The 18,772-nt window shown below is 39.0% G+C and overlaps 1 protein-coding gene across 2 annotated transcripts; it reads right to left on the reverse strand.

The window, feature by feature from the left end:
* Nucleotides 1-958: 958 nt before the first annotated feature.
* Nucleotides 959-18,603, reverse strand: BLOC1S6 (biogenesis of lysosomal organelles complex 1 subunit 6). Of its 2 annotated transcripts, none has more exons than XM_036089465.2 (5): nt 18,471-18,603; nt 13,310-13,451; nt 6,050-6,137; nt 4,142-4,228; nt 959-3,726 (listed from the first exon to the last, which is right to left on the reverse strand). In XM_036089465.2, exons 1-5 carry the CDS (start codon nt 18,550-18,552, stop codon nt 3,607-3,609), a joined length of 519 nt encoding a protein of 172 aa, XP_035945358.1. In that variant the 5' UTR covers nt 18,553-18,603; the 3' UTR covers nt 959-3,606. The 2 variants fall into 2 exon arrangements, with proteins under 2 accessions (XP_035945358.1, XP_077935531.1); XM_078079405.1 differs by lacking the exon at nt 18,471-18,603 and adding an exon at nt 15,910-16,028.
* Nucleotides 18,604-18,772: the final 169 nt, after the last annotated feature.

Here is an 18,772-nt window from a genome sequence, read left to right on the forward strand (position 1 = left end):
GAGCCACCCAGATGCCCTGAGCACGCAACTCTTGATCTCCAGGTTGTGAGTGAGTTTAAACCCCAAGTGTGGTGTTGAGTTTACTTAAAAAAAAACAAACAAAAAATAAATAAATAAATAAAACTTCATCCAAAAGGAAAACCTAGAAACTAACTTTTTTAAATATATGCACAGTGAGGTTTGGAGGTTTAATAATTAAAAATCATTGCTTTGAAAGAAATTTTATACATACATAAAAGAACCTAATGAAATCTATAGATCCAATCTTGGGAAACACATATATACAAAATTCTAGGAGAGATTTATGAGAGTTCATGTTCCCCCCAAAGGCTATCCACATAAGTCCACGGACTCCCAGATTAAAAAAATTAAAAACCTGACCTAAAATATCCTATTAGTTGGAAATCTCCATTATTTACAGGTGATTCATGCAGGGATCCTCTACCAAATCACTAAAAGTTGTAGTTATTAAAAAAATAAATAAATAAATAAATAAGTTATAGTTATCATTTCTATTCTCAAATAACTTCATGAAGTTGGGTGATTTCAACCAGAATCTTTTCACAAGACTTTCTATCAATCTTTTTTTTTTTTTTAAGATTTTATTTATCCATTTGACAGAGAGAGAAAGAGCACACAAGCAGGGAAAGCAGCAGAGGGAGGGGGAGCAGACTCCCCGCTGAGCAGGGAGCCCGACATGGGGCTCGATCCCAGGACCCTGGGATCATGACTCGAGCTAAAGGCAGGTGGTTAACTGACTGAGCCACCCAGGCGCCCCTCTATCATCTTTCTGAAAAGGATTTCATGAGTAGCCCAGTCATTTTGTGATACAATCTACAGGAAACATTAAGTAGATGACAGGAGAGGAAAGCAAAGGAATGAAATGTTTGAAATAATAATACATAAAGGGAAATATACAGTGCTACATACAAAACAGAGCTTCATAAAGGACCTGGGATAATTCAGAGACCTTTTTTTTTTTTTATTAAATGTGTAAAAAGTAGTCCACATTGTACAAGCTCAAAATCAGACAAATGTACAAGGGTGTGTAACTGGCATATTATGAACTGTATACACCCAAACACTCACTGCAGACACAATCCATATTACATTCAATGTCTGCATATTTACATAATACCGACTGTAAAGTAAATACAAAATTAACTGTCATCATTTTAGTTCAGTATATATGTGATATAGTTCAAAACAAAGGCAATTTTTTTTCCACCAAAAAACCAAAGGTAATTATTTTCAAAGCAAGTACCAATTCACCATATTGTGCAAAAATATTTCAAGGCTAATATAAAGGGTTCCATTTAGGTTTAGTCAGTAAGATATATTTCTATGTTACTGAAATACAGCTAAAGTTTTAGATTGTAATTACCAATGTAACAATACTTCTGATTTACAACTGACCTAAAAATAGTGGTTGCTAATATATATTCTTGACATTTTAAAAAATCTTCAAAACTTAAATACAATTCTAAAAGTATATGTGCCTTGCCACTCACTCAATAAACATGATTTATTTTAATACAGATCACAAAAGTTCAATTAATTAACCAGAATTCTGTATCTATTTCCTGCCTGCTATCTATTTCAGTCTTAAATCTAACTTTATATCAAAAGCAGCAGTTCAGAATTTCATAAGATTAATCCCAAGAGTTACTGGGTAGCTTTTAAACTATTTCATTCCTTATAAATATAAATCACAATCTAGGTGAGTGGTCCCCTGTATTAGAATTATGTGGGGAGCTCTTAAAATGTGCATGGGCCCCACCTCAGAACTAATGATCAAGAATCTTCCAGAATGTCTGTTTTGTTTTGTTTTGAAGTTCTCAGGTGATAATGGCATGCAGCCTAGTGTGAACCTCTGACCTAGACTACTAGACCAGTGGGTCTCAACTTTTAAGGTACATCAGGAACCACTTGGGGGGGGACAAAAAAAAAAAAAAAAAAAAAGACAAAACAAACAAATAAGTAGATCTACTTCAGTTAGATTGAAAGTGGTGTCCAGGAACCAGCATTTTAAATAATCATTGTAGCTAGCCCACAAACCACTCTGAAAAACAACGCATAGCCTTATATAAATGAGTACATTCAGCAATTTAGGTGACATTGTCCTGCAAGTGCTAATGAATCCTGCCCCAGGCAAGTTTTAGCTAGTGTTTGAGGGCAAATGTAGCCTTTTAAGATAAAATATATTTGTATTTTTAAATATCCAGTAAAGTGAAGTAAATTGTGAGATCATAATTCATTCATTAAAGGGACCGGCTTTCCAATAAACTGTTTAAACCTTTAAATAGACCAGTTTTTAGCAGTCAACTTAACTCTAATGCCCTCTCCATGGTTAATCAGCCTGATATGAGATCAGAGGTAGTGCTTCCAGCTTACCAAAAATGTAATGTAGACTATAAAAGATACCCAATTCTAAGCATACACCTTTATAGGTTCTGTACAGTCTCTATGTAATAGAGATCGAAGACCAGTTGGATATTAAATAATACTAAAACAATGAATAATCTCAATCTTAAAAAATGAAACTTCATGTGATATTTCCCTCGAATAAGTTCCTACTAAAAATATTGAGGGGAACAATCCAGAAAACACTCAAGGTATCATGCTGCCTCTTTTGTGAAGAAGCTATTTGCTCATTTTCCACCATTCTTATCATTATCTATAAAATGGGTAGTTGGTATAGATATCATTCTACTTTATGAATTTTTTTAAAAGCACAGAAAAAGTAACCACATATAAGGCCACACAGCAAATCAGACGATAGACAGAACTAGCGATTAGACCTTCCATTGGAAAGCTGGAGTCTTATCAATTTGGCAACTGTATCTCAGTGTGTGACAACTCTGACTAAGTATTATAAATACTGAAGCATATTTGAGCATGTGACAGCTCTATCACCCCTGCCAAACGTTAGGAGTAGGGATCATCTATTTTCAGCGCAGAGAGTACATGAGAACGAGAGAGCAACAACATAAGGAAGCAGAGGGGATGGTTAGCAGGGTCTATCTGGAATCTTGCCCACCTGTCCCATGTCTAAGATGCTATTTCCTGTGTACACATGTCTCCATCGTGTTCTTCACAAAGGCTTATACCACCTCTTTTCCGATGGCATATGTGATGGAACAGTTAGCATTTCTTCTGAACCAAGCAATGAAACGGCAATTACCAAAAACCAGCACTGTGTTGCCAGAAAGGCAAGTCATTCCATAAATAAGAAACTGAATCTTTTAAATCCATGCTTACCAAGATGCTACAAAACTCATCCTAGTTTTTAATCACTTAGAGTCTAGCCCACTTTCCAGTTTATAAACCATTCAAGGCCAAAATAATGAATTTGAAAATTATGCAGAACAGAAGCTGGAAAATTACATGTAAATCCTCAAACTGAGTGACATATGTCTTCTACTTGGGCAGGGGTAAGCTTCCTGAATGCGGAAATGAAGATATGGAGACAGCCGTCCTGGGGAAAGGACTGCGAGATGGGAGACAGCGGCATAAGGCACTACCCTCACCCCAGCCTACCCTGAGGTCACCCTGGATGCCGGCCACACGGCAGGGGAGGGCGAACACACATGCGCACTCGGCTTCTCACGTCCTCTTAGCTGGTTTGGCAGTTAACTGCTTTTCTCTTTCAAATTCCTTCTCGCGTTGCTGCTCCCTTTCCAACTCCTCTTTCTGCCTCTTCTGCTGTAGCTTAAGTGCTCTTTTCTGTGTCAAAAAAATTTAAAACCAAGAGAACAATCAAGGCTTATCGATTGTGGCCTCATTTCAAAGCAGCAGTGCTCTGACTTGAGGTAATCCACATGCATTAATAAATTTCATATTTAACTTTTAAATTTGCTCTGGATAATTTAAGGTCCCCCTTAATATAAAAAAATTTTTTTAATTTCTTACTCCAAGCTCTTACTGAATGAGAACAGCCGGGACAATGAAAACACGAGCTCCTTAGCCCAGCTATGAGTAGAAAAGCCCAGAGTAGTATGTATTTTAAAAGAAAACAGTGAACCATTAATTAAGTATGTTATTGAATATGGATATCTAAGAAGTCAGAAAACGAATACTGAAAAAAACAAACAATTAAACCTCTGCTTCTATAAAGAATGTGAAAGAATTGTCAACTCACTTTTAACTTCGACGTCTTTTCATGAAGCATCAACATCTCTTTTCTTATATTCACCAACTTGGCATGATAGTGTTTAGCTTCAGTGAACTAAACATGGAAAAGGAAATGAAAAGTCAAGTTAAAATAGGCTGAAATTAAAAAAAAAAAAAAGGGAAAAAAACAGACATTTTGAAATAGTAAAATGGACAAGTTATAAATTACAGGTCATTCTGCCTCAACCGGTCACTTCTTTTAAAGCCTTAATTATCTCATTTTAATGCCAAAATTCAAATTTCATTTAAACCACTAATAGGTATTTGAAAACATTTGACTCAGTTCAAATTGAAAAAAAGAGTTACTAAACATAAAATAGACATTTATATTGTGTACAGGTAACATTTTGCTTTAAAAACATGCAATATAATCCTAAAATTTTACTAAGACTATCCAGTAATGCTATCAGTTTCATGTAAGTGAAAGGAGAACACTCCACTGTCTTTACAGGGGAGAGCCTGAGCTGGGTACACAGGACAATTTCAGTGAAGTGGCCGCCCATCAGGAAAACCCAAGCTATGGCCAGCGAAGCCTGAGAGGGCTGTGGACAAATCTGGTCATGTTCCTTGGGCTTCTAAAGTGAGACCACGCAGAACCACCTCTGTAAGGACACTTTTCTTCCCAAGTCATGGTAGGTATGGACATTCCATCTCAGCCAGAGATGGGAGCAAAAGAAAAAAGCACCTCATTCTCAGGAGCCAAGGTTAACAGAAAGAGAAGACCAAGTAACAAGAATAAGAGACGCGTCGTAAAGAAATTAGCAACCTACATGTATCTACAAGTAAAGTCTTAGTCTGATGAACTCTAGAGCTTACAGACCCTCTCCCCCCACCCCCACCCCACCCCAGGCCTTACAGTTCTCAGTTCCTGAATGATAATCAAACCACTCTTGGGCTGAGAGAGGAAAAAACAGGAAGATCCCTGCAAACTGAAGCAACACTATTACATCTGCTTGGTTCATTCATTTATCACTCATTCACTCAGCAAATGTTTGTTCTGCTGCAATATGAATTCAGTGGGGAAGACAAAAGTAGGTCAGCGTAGCCTTGTCCACCTCCTTCAGAACAAGTCAGAAAACCATTAAGTGGAAGACTTTGTATTTACTACCCCAGGCCTCTGCCTAACGCTACAGAAGATAAACTCTGTTTTTGATCATTATAAAGGAAAAACATTAATGAGCCACATTTGTTCAACAAAAAGTTCATTTTTTGACATAGGTATGAAAGTCCACAAAATCATACAAACCAAGCTACTGCTTAATGTTGAGGTGAAAAGAAAGGTAGCCAAAAGTTCCTTATTTTTGTTAATTCCCTGTTTCTTAAAATAGAGTATCAGTTCCTCTCATCAAAAAGCTATAAAGCTTCTGATGGAATTCACTACTGTCACATACACTGAAAGATATAAAGGATCTATAAAGGACCCCCCAAAGGGTCCATTTCAGCATTAATATGTTATGACACTGTGAATAGGCCATACAATTAAATAAAATGTTGATTTTTAAGAAGTCTTGTAATTGATTAGGAGAGATGCACTCTCCTTAAGGGGAAACACAGTACCCCAAAAGTTCGTTACTTTTAGTTCTTCTAGTTCTCTTAGTTCTCTTTTAGAAGTCTTTAATTATTATGAGCAAATCTATTCCAGACTTTAACAAAAAAATTCCATTTTCTATTACAAGTTCAACATTTGAAAGATAATAATTCAAGACAATGGAAGTTCTAGTGAAGTAAATAAAGGTTTCCTGTTAAAAGACAAATCCTAAACATTAAAATTAGAGGAAAAGATCCTAAATATACCTAAGTACAAAGTTGCACGGGATAAACCTAGTTATTTCTAAGCCAAGCTCTCATTACACTGTGTCAACTAAATCATACTTACCAAAGCATTAATGTCCAACATAGAATGACATTCTTTAAATTTTGAAATCTCCTGTTCCAGTGTGTCTAGTAATACAACTTGGTTCTGTCTGAAACAAAAGCACACAGCCAAAATAAACCATACATACTGTAAGTGCTGGAATCACATTTCATCTTAGTTAATGTCAAAGGTAAAAATTAAGTTGAAAATGTATTACCTCTCCAAGGCTTACTTGGTTTAACAAAATCTTTTTCAAAATAATATTCCAGGGGCTCCTGGGTGACTCAGTCGGTTAAGCGTCTGACTCTTGATCTCAGCTCAGGTCTTGATCTCAGGGTCATGAGTTCAAGCCCCCGCACTGGGCTCCACACTGGGAATGTGGAGCCTACTTTAAAAAATATAATCATAATCATAATATTCCAAAGCCACATTCCGGTAACTGTATCTTTTATTCTTGCCTAAATGAGTAGTAATTCTAATAACTGAATCTAACTGTAATAACTGAAATCATCAAATCATTTAAAATCATTTTGTTACTTGTTATTTCTAGTAACTCTCTGTATTATCCAAAAAAAAAGTTTTTTTATACTATCTTGCCCAAAAACTTGATTTTATGTATATTAAAACGGCAAAATTACCATAAAGGAAATGGGAAGCAATGACTTTTTAGATTAGAGTTGGGGAAAATGCACTACCAATGGATACCTCAAAAGAGGTAAATAAGAAGATGAAAAAACAGGACTAGGAAACACAAGATTCCCCACCAATAACAAGCTGTATGATCTTGGAAATTTAGTTTATCTCTCTGGGCCTAAATTTCTTTATTTATAAAGTGAGAAGGTCAGACCACGTAACTTCTAAGGGTCCTCATTAAAATTCTGATTCAAAACCTTCTATTAAAGAACAGAAGCCAACTTCCCTGATACTCCTCTCCAGATCAACCAGTGCTAGGATCACAGGAATAAGTAACACTGAGGGGGCCACTGAATTAAACATTTTAAAGAATACTACAGGGAAAGCAAAATATGACATGATTTACTTGCAAAACTATGCTAAACAGAGAATGATGAAAAAAAGAAACAGCAATGAAGAGAATGAAGAACAGTTACAAAATCTCCACCATCCAGCAAGGAGTTTGGCATACCCCCCAGGTCACAAGTTTGTCCCTTCGGCTCTTGAGTAGAGACCACAAAAAGTGAAATACACAACGAATAAGAAGAGAATCCAGCAAGTCAATGACCCGACATAAGCAGGATGGCAATGACAGACTGTTACAACTAGAAAACAGTAAAGAGAAATCAATAAAGCCAAAAGTTGTTCTTCAAAAGATCAATAAAATTGACAAACCTCTGGCCAGACTCACAAGAAAAAAAAAAAGAGAAGACACAAATTACTAACATTACTTATAGAAGAGAAATCATCACTGATTCCCTGGATATTAAAAGGATCAGAAGAGAATATTTTCAACAATTCTGTCCACAAAATTGATTACTTAGATAGAAACGACTAATCCCTTGAAAGACACAAACTTCCAAAACTCATACAAGGAGACACAGATAATCTATGTAGGCCTATATTTGTTAAAGGAATTCAATCAGTAAGTAATAACTTTCCAGAAATGAAAATACCAGGACCAGATGCCTTCACGCATAATTTCTACCAAACATTTAAGGAAGGAATTATAACACTTCTCCATAATAGCGTCCAGAAAACAGAAGCAGAGGGAGCGCCTCCTAACTCATTCTATGAAGCTAACATTACGCTAAAACCCAAACTAGATAAAAATATTACAATAAAGGAAAACTATAGACCAATATCTTTCATGAACAGAAATGCAAAAAAATCCTCCACAAAATATTAACAAAACAAATCCAACAATATAGAAAAAGAATTATACACCACAACCAAATGAGATTTATTCCAAGTATGCAAAGCTGGTTCAACATTTGAAAATCAATCAGTGAAATCCAAGACATCAATAGAGTAAAGAAAAATCATTTGGTCCTATTACGTGATGCAGAAAAGGTATTTGATAAAGTCCAACACCATTCGTGATTAAAAACTCTCAACAAACTAGAAAGAGAGAGGAATTTCCTCAACTTGATAAAAAAACATTTAAAAAAAAAAAAGCCGGGCGCCTGGGTGGCTCAGTTGGTTAAGCGACTGCCTTCGGCTCAGGTCATGATCCTGGAGTCCCTGGATCGAGTCCCGCATCGGGCTCCCTGCTCGGCAGGGAGCCTGCTTCTCCCTCTGACCCTCCCCCTTCTCATGTGCTCTCTCTCTCATTCTCTCTGTCTCAAATAAATAAATAAAATCTTTAAAAAATAAATAAATAAATAAATAAATAAATAAATAAAATAAAAATAAAAAAAAAAAGCCTATAGCTAACATCACACTTGTGAGAAACTAGATGCTTTCCCCTTATGATAAGGAGTAAAAAAGACTGTCTGCTTTTATTATTCCTATTCAACATCATACGGCAAGTTCCAGCTAATGTAATGAGACAAGAAAAAGAAATAAAGGGTATACAGGTTGGAAAGGGAGAAATAAAACAAATAAAACTGTCTTTGTTCACAGATGACATGACTGCCTATGTGGAAAATCCCCAAAAATCCACAAAGTATATAAGTTTCAGCATACCAGGTTAATGTATAAAAGTCAGGAGTGAATAATTAGAAAAATCAATACCACTTACAATAACCCCCTTCATATAACTACTTTGATATAAATCTAACAAAATATACACAGGCGTTATATGCAAAAACTATAAAACTCTAATGAAAGAAATAAAAAAAATCTAAGTAATGGATATTCCAACCAAATGGAATAAAAAACTCAATACTGTTAAGATATCAATTCCTCCCAACCTGATCTAAGGATTCTATGCAATCTCAATTTAAGTCCCACCAAGTTATTTTGTAGATATCAACAAACAGATTCTAAAATTCACACAGAAAGGCAAAGACAGAATAGCCAACACACAATGAAGAACAAAGTTGGAACACTTAACACTACCCAGTTTCAAGATTCACTATAAAACTACAGAAGTCAAAACAGCATGATAATGGTGAAAGAACGCATTGATCAATGGAACAGTACAGAAAGCTCTTAAATAGACCCACACAAATATAGTCAACGATTCTTTGACAAAATAACAAAGGCAATGCAGTGGAGAAAGGATAATCAAAGGTGAGGGAACAACTGGACAGTGATGTACAAAGAAATTAACCTAAACACAGATCTTATAATTTCACAAGAATTAACTCAAAATGGACCACAGATCTAAATATAAAATGTAAAACTCTAAAAAGTCTAGAAGGAAACACAGGAGGAAATCTAGGTGACCTTGGTTTAGAGATGAATCTTTACATGAAATATCATAAGCACGATCCATGAAAAGAAAATGTTGGTAAGTCAGACTTTTAAAATTAAAAACTTCTAAAATAAATAAATTAATTAAATTAAATTAAAAACTTCTGCTCCGGTACCTGGGTGGCACAGCTGGCTAAGTGTCTACCTTCAGCTCAGGTCATGATCCCAGGGTCCTGGGGTCGAGCCCCAACATCAGGCTCCCTGCTCAGCCCGGAGCCTGCTTCTCCCTCTGCCCCTCCCTGCCCACTCATGCACGCGTGCACTCTCTCTCTCTCCTCCGTCGGAAATCAATAAATAAAATCTTTTTAAAAGATAAATAAATAACTTCTGCTCAAAAACAAAACAAAATAAAACAAAAAAAAAAACTTCAGCTCCGTAAAAGACACTATTATGGGAACAAAAAGACAAACCACACACTTGGAGAAAATTCTTGCAAGACACATAAAGGACTTGTATCAAAAGTATACAAGGAACACTTAAACCTCAAGAATAAGAAAATAAATAACCCAGATCAAAAGATCTGAATAGACAGTGTATAATCATGAATTTGTCTGATCTTTGTCCCAGGTTCCTGGCATGCCTACTCTAAGACGCTTGTAATTTCCCAAATGACAGGAGTATCTTCATTACTCACAAACCCCTCTTGGAGCATGCCAGAGTTTATGCTAATGAGGTGATGCGGGATGGACATGCGAGAAAGATCAATCATGTGGTTACAGAGTTGGGGCTTTGAACCTTGTGATATCAGTCCACGTGATACCATTACTGCTATCAGTCTTCTCTCCACAGAAAGGAGGTGGGGGGAGGGTGCTGGAGAGTGAGTTCAATTACATGGCCAATGATCCAATCAATTATAATTAGAGAGTAAAGCCCCAGTACAAACTTTAAACACTGAAGCTCAGCAGAGATTCCTGGTTGGTAAACACATCGATGTGCCAGGAGGGTAACGTGCCCTAATTTCACTAGGAGAGGGGCGCCTGGGTGGTTCAGTCGGTTGGGTGTCTGCCTTCAGCTCAGGTCATGATCCCAGGGTCCTGGGATAGAGCCCCGCGGCTTCCTGCTCTGCAGGGAGCCTGCTTCTCCCTCTCCCTCTACCTGTAGCTCCCCCTGCTTGTGCTCTCTCTCTCTCTGTCAAATAAATAAATAAAATCTTTAAAAAATAATAATAATAATGTCAATAGAAGGCATAGCAGCTCTGTGATGGAGATACTCCCAAACCCTGCCCCTATGTGTCCCTTCATTTGGCTGGTCCTGATGTGCATCCTTTATAATAAAACGGTAATTATAAGCGTGTTTTCAGGGCGCCTGGGTGGCTCAGTCTGTTAAGCACCTGCCTTTGGCTCAGGTCCCGGATCGAGCCCTGCGTGAGGTTCCCTGCAGTGGGGAGTTTGCTTCTCCCTCTCCCTCTGCTCCTTCCCCTACTCATGCTCTCTCTCACTCTCTCTCTCTCAAATAAATAAATAAAACCTTAAAAAAAAAAAAAAGTAGTGTTTTCATGATCCATAAGTCTAGACACTCTAGAAAAAGATTCCACAGAATACTTAGCTACAGTATCAGGCAGAAATGACTGGCTTTCCTTTCCCTTTAAGTTCTGTATCATCTGTGGCACATATGCTGGGAGTGACTGGGAAGCCCTGACGCAGTATCTGGGAACGATCCTCTGAGAAAAAAACTATTTCCCTGGAAGGTCCAAGCATGAATTATCTCAAAGGGAACCCCACTAAGGCTACTTACAAGTACCTTGCCAGAGACTTTTAGGACCTAGATCCCAGAACCTCTTTTTTCTTTCTTTCCAATGTTCTTAAAATGATGAACACATGTACAAGAATATTCATAACCTTTCTTATATATAGAGTCAAGTTTTGTTCTTGGTCTTCCCTCCCCGTGGTTAGCTACAAGGTAAACCTGATTTGTGTCCACCACTACCTTCTCCTTCACCTCTGTAGGCCTATTTCTATAATGTAAAGTGGCTTAATGAAAATTAAACTGTTTGATAACGCAGCCAGGACTGGATCCCAGGAGCCTCTCAGTGCAGTACTCTTTCCCCTAAATCTTTATCAGCGGTGGGATTTGTGGAGAGAGGGATGAAAGAGGCAGCTACTAGAAAACATCTTTTTCCTTTCACTGAAGTTTGCTTATCTTTCCTTAACACTACAGAGGTATAATAACTGCTTATTCATCATATTTAATTATTAATTCTACCACTAACCACTGCCTGTGTAATCCTTTTCAATTTACTTAAACTTTCTGGACCTCAGTTTCCTCAACTATAAACAGGAATAATATTAATACTTCATAAGGTGTCGGGATTGAGATACAGTATATAAAGTGCTGGGCAAGTAGTCTATATAGTAATAGTAATAAACAGCAGCTGAGTTTACTATCATCATCGTCATCATCGTCACCATCGTCATTTAGGTGCCTTGGAAGATAAGTGGGATTATTTAAAACACTAAATTTTAGCCAATGTCATCAATTAAACTCTGCAATTAAACTGTGCTTCCCAGCTCCTGGGGAATGATCCTCTGAGAAAAAAACTATTTCCCTATCCAGATATGTTTTGCTTGCAGTTTCTTACCTTCCTTCAGTCTAACATACTTCATCCAAACTCCCCTATGAAATTTTTATGACTTTTTGCCACGAGAATTGACTGGCTTTAAAATACAAGGAATACCACACACTAGGGGAAAAAAAATGTCATTGGAACTAGCAGAAAATTGCTAGTTGCAGGACTGCTGGCAACTCCCTAACCCCAGGAGTGTACCACAGAGTAGAACACAGTACCACTTTCATACTCATTTACCGCCTTCAAATCCAAGGATTATAACATTCCTTACGAATATGTACAAAATGGACACAGTTGTTGATTGTTACTCTCCTTTTGCCCTAATACGGGCTTTTTTGTTTTTTAAGATTTTAATTATTTATTTGTCAGAGAGAGAGAGCACAAGCGCACAAACAGTGGGAGCGGCAGGCAGAGGAAGAGGGAGAAGCAGGCTCCCCACGGAGCAGGGAGCCCGATGCGGGGCTCGATCCCAGGACCCCGGGATCATGACCTGAGCTGAAGGCAGACGCTTAACCAACTGAGCCACCCGGGCGCCCCGAATACAGGCTTTTCAGGTAAGTTTTCAAAGGGTAGGTCTTAGAGCAGCAACAGCTCGTAGCCAGTTCATAGCTGACAAGCACAAAAAGCAATGATAGGCCAGCGTGGGCAACTAAGCGAGGTCCTACCCAAAAGGAAGTAGAAGTTCAGTCTGCTTTTCTGGGTGGGAGCTGATAAACTTAGTATATATTTTGCATACTGATCCTACTTCATGAAATCCCGTTCTTCTCTTGGTGTATCCTCCAATCCTTTAGTTAGATAGACTTATCTACTAGAAATGAAATGGGTCCTCTCAAAAAAAGATAAAAGATTTTTGGCAACTCATGTGAACCAGCGACTGAAAATGAATGTGGCTCTTATGGAGGCAATTTTGCAACACTACTCAGAAACGAGTGTGTGCCCATCCTGCAACACTCCCAGTAGGCAATATTTTCATAAAATAATGGCAAAACACCAAAACTAATCAAATAGTCCAGATCAGATTTAGGGGTACCTCTTATAAAAGACCAAACACTCCAGGAGTACTTTTTACATTTAAAGTTTTATTCACTTAAGTAATCTCTATGCCCAATGTGGGGCTTGAACTCAGGATCCCAAGATCCAGAGTCACATGCTCCTGCTTCTGGGACTGAGCCAGCTGGGCGCCTCTCACTTTTTACATTTAGATTACTAAGTACTCCCTCACTCCCACCTGCTACCACTAAAGACAGAAATACTCAACTGTATTAAATGTTACAAAATGTTATGCCTTAATACAGTTTATATACAAGGGGAAACGAGTGCACGGAAGGTTTTTGTTAGCTCACGTGAGTTCCTGAAGAGCTTGTTTTGATCTCTGCAGATCGGGCAGGTAGTGAGAAAGCAATCCTTCTGCGAGCTGCTCCACAGCTTTGTCCTCTACAGTCAAGTCCTCTAGTAACCCTTCATCTGGAGAAGCGTCCCTTAAACCTGTCCCCAAGAAAAAATCCAATGTAGGAGTCATGTAAATGGACATGGGGTAAGAGAGTAGTGGGGCAGGCGGGGGCTGGCTCTGGGGTTCAGAGCACACACAGGACACTACGGGCAGCCTTCCTTTGCTTTTTTTAGCTTTACCTTCCGAGCGTCCTCTAAAAAACAAGATACGAGCGCTCAAAAAATGTTTTTAAGCTACTGGTATAAGGAAAAGTCTGGATTAAAAGAACATTAACACATGCAAAACATATTCTGTATGTTTACGTATTTTCCAGGGCAGAGGATTTACAGTTTTCAATGGATTATTAAGAGTCCGAGGCCTAAAAATGGGAAACAGTCACTGAATGAAAGCAATAAATTCTTCTTTTCATAAGCATGCAGAAATGCAATGCCTAAAAAAATTTTTTTTCAATTGAATGTAATTCAATTGATGTAGGTCAACATTTACTTTGCAAATAGCTTGATATATTATTTCCACGTAAAAGGAAGGTTGTTTTATCATTTATTAGAAGGAGAAAGATTTCCAAAGGATTTCTCTTGAGACTCAGCACCTTAATTTACCATAGAAAATAGTGTATAATAATTGCATGTAAATCTCGACGTGATGCCAGGAACTATGCTTCATACTTCTCCTTTGAATAACAGTGTAAGCACTGTCAGTCATTCAAAAACATCTAAAATTAATACCCATCAATCACTACTCCTACCAAGAAAAGTACAAAACAATTTCTAAACAGGGTTCGATGAATGGTTTGTAAGATTTTAGAATCATTGGTTTAGAATGAGAAAAAAAAGTGACATGGTCATATTACTAAAATTGTACTCTAAAAGCATTTTTATATATTAAACTCTGAAACATCTCCATTTAATCATAATCTGGTAATAATCAGTGACATCAAATTAGATCATTATATAAAATATATTTATTATGGCACACTATTTACAGCTCATTTCCAAATACAGTTTTTACCACAGATGTAAATTTTGGCAAGACTGAGAAAAACAACATGTCGTCATACCCAAAGTAAGTTTTCATAGATAAAAAAAAAAAAGTATGATTTTTATTTTGATTCTGAGAAATATATGAACAAACTTTGGAATTCTCTAAGTAGCAAGGCAATATTCAAACAGGTAAGAACTAACTAGAAACTGAAGCAGTCCACAAATGAAATAAAAATCTAACGGGAGGGCGCCTGGGTGGCTCAGTTGGTTAAGCGACTGCCTTCGGCTCAGGTCATGATCCTGGAGTCCCGGGATCGAGTCCCGCATCGGGCTCCCTGCTCTGCAGGGAGTCTGCTCCTCCCTCTGACCCTCCCCCCTCTCATGTGCTCTCTCTCTCTCAAATAAATAAATAAAATCTAAAAAAAAAAAAAAAAAAAAAAAATCTAACGGGAAAGGGGTACCTGGGTGGTGCAGCTGCTTGGGCACTGGGCTCAGGTCATGGTCTCAGGGTCTTGCGATCAAGCCCCGAGTTGGGCTCTGGTCAGCGCGGAGTCACTTGGGATTCTCTCTCCCCCTCTCCCTCTGCCCTTCCCCACCATGTGCATGCACTCTCTCTCTCAAATAAATAAATAAATCTTTAAAAAATACATGTAATGGGAAAAAGTGGAGTTTTACAGATATTGCCACTGATGTGCCATCAGATGGGAAGTGAATAAAGTGTATCTGAAAATTAATGCCATTGCTTAAGGCTTAATTATAGTAACAGGGCAAACAGCAACTCTCTTTAAGGATATACAGAAAACAAGTATTACAGATAAACAACAGAAACACCCAAATAAGGATATGTCAACTTTAAGGATTCACAACTAATATACTTCCCTTACATTATTTAAACATTTTAACTCACAGACCTCCCCCTACTCTACCCCAATCTTCTGGTTAATTATGGAAGAGTCCAACTTATATTTCTAAATACATCAAGTTACTAAATTCAAGGTACTTTACTGTGGGAGATTAAAGAAAAAGAAAAAGAAAGGGTCCTTACCCTCCTCATACAAGAAATATTAGCTACACACTTGTATTAATACTAGTACTAGTGTACTAGTTTCCAAGGTTACAAGAATAAACTAAGCAAGTCCCCTTCTCTGAAAGGGCTCGATACAGGGGAATCATAATATATGAGAAGTGCCATTAGAGAAAAAGAAACTGTTATGGGAATTCAGAGGAGAGAAAGATCATGTTTATCAGGGAAGTCTGGGAACAACTTCTAAAGGAAGTGTGGGAGCTGGGGCTTAAGCTTGCAGAATGGATAGAAATTTCTTTTTAAGTATTACTCATTGTAAAAACTTGAAATGCAAAAGAGGGAAGTATAAGCTGAAAAGTAAAAATACTCTTTCCTGGGGCACCTAGTCTGGCTCATTTGGTACAGCATGCAACTCTTGATCTTGGGATTATGATTTTGATCCCCACATTGGGTGTACAGATTACTTAAAAAATAAAATCTTAGGGGCACCTGGGTGGCTCAGTCGGTTGGGCATCTGCCTTCGGCTCAGGTCACGAACCTGGGATCGAGCCCCGCATCAGGGTCTCTGCTCAGTGGAAAGCCTGCTTCTCTTTCTCCCTCTTCCTCTGCCTGCCACTCCCCCTGCTTGTGTGCTCTCTCTCTCTCTGTCAAATAAAGAAATAAAATCTAAAATAAATAAATAAATCTTAAAAAAAAATACTCTTTCTCATTCCCTTACTCCACTCTGTAGTTTCACACAGAGCCTTCAAAAAAATTGTCTCTGTATACCCATGCATAAACCCTGTTTTTAGGGGCACCTGGGTGGCTCAGCTGGTTGGGCAACTGCCTTTGGCTCCAGTCATGATCCCAGGGTCCTGGGATCCAGCCCCATGTCGGGCTCCCTGCTCAGGGGGGAGCCTGCTTCTCCCTCTCCCTCTGCGGCTCCCCCTGCCTGTGCTCTCCTGCTCTCTCTCTGACAAATAAATACATAAAATCTTTAAAAAAAAAAACAAAAAAAAACCAAAACTATTTTAATCGTAAATGAAATATTATGCATATTGTTCTCTTAAATATACATCTTAGATATCTTTCCATATGCATATATATGCATCTACTACATTTCTAACAGAATAGAATTCTACCATATTTTGTTTACCAATTCTCTGTTATGGACTGAATGTTTGTGTCCCCCACCACAAAATTCTTTTGTTTAAGCCCTAACTTCCAACACAAAGGTATTTGGAGGTGAAGCCTTTGGAAAGTAATTAGGTTTAGATGAGGTCATGAAGGTGGGGCCCCATGATGGGGTTATTATTCTTAAAAGATAAAGAGAATCCAGAACTCTCTCCCTCCACTATGTGAGGACACAATGAGAAGGCAGCTGTCTGCAACATCAGAAGAGGGATCTTACCAGGAACCTGATTGGCCAGCACACAGATCCTGGACTTTGTAGAACTCCAGAACTTCAAGGAATAAAAGTCTGTTGTTTAAGCCACCCAGCCTATGGTACTTTGTTGTAGCTGCCCACGTAGACTGAGATACCTAAGGATAGGTATTCAAGTTATTTTCACTTTTTGCTATTTCAAACAATGTTGCCATGAGTTTCCTTGCTTGTCTTTGCATATCCATGTCAATGTTTCTGTAGGATAAATTCTTAGAATGATGGGACAAAGGGTTCTTAAACAGACATTGCAAAACTGCCTTCCTCAGATAGGGCACCAATTTATACTCCTACCAACAATCTTTGAAGGTCACTATTTCCAAATGGGTAAGAATTCTAAAGGAGTGGAAGGAATTCCATATGGTTAAAAAAAAAAAAAGGCAGCAGAAGAAAGGTGGGAATATGGTATTGCTCTGGAAAGAGAAGGTAGTTTGGAGTGTCTAAAACATAGGACATATGCAATAGTGAGCTTATAAAACCATGGGGCCAGCCCATGAGGATCCCTGAGTGTCAAGTTAAGAGGTTTGGCCCTTTGGTTAGTAAATAGTAAGGAGCCATTTTAAGGTTTCCAAGCAAGAAAATGACATGACTGGAGCTTCATCTTGGAGCAGTGATATGACAACAGTGGGACAGATGCAGTGGAAGAATAAGAGGCTGGAGGTGGATAGCCTTACAACTGGCCTTGAAGGTGAAACTACAGAGAGGAGACGGAAATTGCATAGTAGAATCCCCTAGACTAAATAGAGGTAGGAGGCAAGTGAAAGGAAAGTCAAGAGTAACGTCAAAGTTTGAACTGAGAGGGACTTGGCACCATTAACAGAATCAGACATCTACTTTTATTTATGCACAGGCTGTACGCGAGGTTAGAGCAAAACAACCATGTCAAAGTACCCAGCAAGCAGATGGAGAGGCAAGAGGAGAGGGACCCAAGCTGCACATACATACAAGGAAGTCCTATTAATAGAAGCAGCTTATGAAACTGTAAAGAGGGGGCGATCACTGAGGAAAAGCATGACCAAGAAAGGGCAGAAAGCACTATTTTTAAGTAGCCTCTATATTCCTAGAACCGGAGGTAAAAGAAACCCATCTGAAGCCCTGCAGCCTTCCTGATTTGGGGTTCCTCATCTGAACAGAAACTGTTTTGACTATTTTCTCAATTCTCCCAAGGATGGTACATAAATAGTACCATTCAGGATGCCTGGCAAGTCAATTTATTACATTCAACGGATGCCTTAGGGTATTAGGGCTTAAATCTCTCCTGGACCTCAGGTTGAGAAAGCTGCTGGAGAAATGTCAACAAGCAAGACAGCATTTCATGAGTAAGTGGTCAATAATACCTGGGTACATCAATTCTCTGAATGACAAACCGATCACCTTTCTGACAAATTCATCCTTGACCATTAACAGCCAACAGTGTGCTGGAGTCAACACACAAACGCAGAGTGACCTCACCATCAACCGCCCCCCAGACTTCGCTTCCCACTCATGCAGCTCGGCCCCGGGGCCGACGCGATGCCCCACTTCCGCGCTGGAGCCAGAGCCTCGGAGACTAGCAGCTCTCTCCCGCCCAGCAGCCCCGGAGACCCACCCACTCGGGTCCCGGCCGCCCGCCCCGCCCCATTGCACGTACCCGGCGTCGGCTCCCCTGCCCCCCGGCCGTGGGGTGGCCCTGGCAGGACCCCGTCCGGGGACGTCGGCCCAGGAACACTCATGTCCTTCCCGCTGGGAACAGGGAAGGGGCAGTTAGTGCAGACGGTCAGATGCAGTAAGAGCCGACCCAACGCGTCCAGCGCCCAGCCGGACAGAAGCGGGGGTCGCACCCGGAAATGACGGGAGCGGAAGACTGTGTGACCGCGGGTCCGCCCCCCTTTTCTTGCCGCCACCTCCACCTCCACCTGCCGGACAACTACCCGCCGCGCTCCTGGGACTCCG

Source organism: Halichoerus grypus, chromosome 8 (genome assembly GCF_964656455.1).
Source record: "Halichoerus grypus chromosome 8, mHalGry1.hap1.1, whole genome shotgun sequence".
NCBI lineage: Eukaryota > Metazoa > Chordata > Mammalia > Carnivora > Phocidae > Halichoerus > Halichoerus grypus.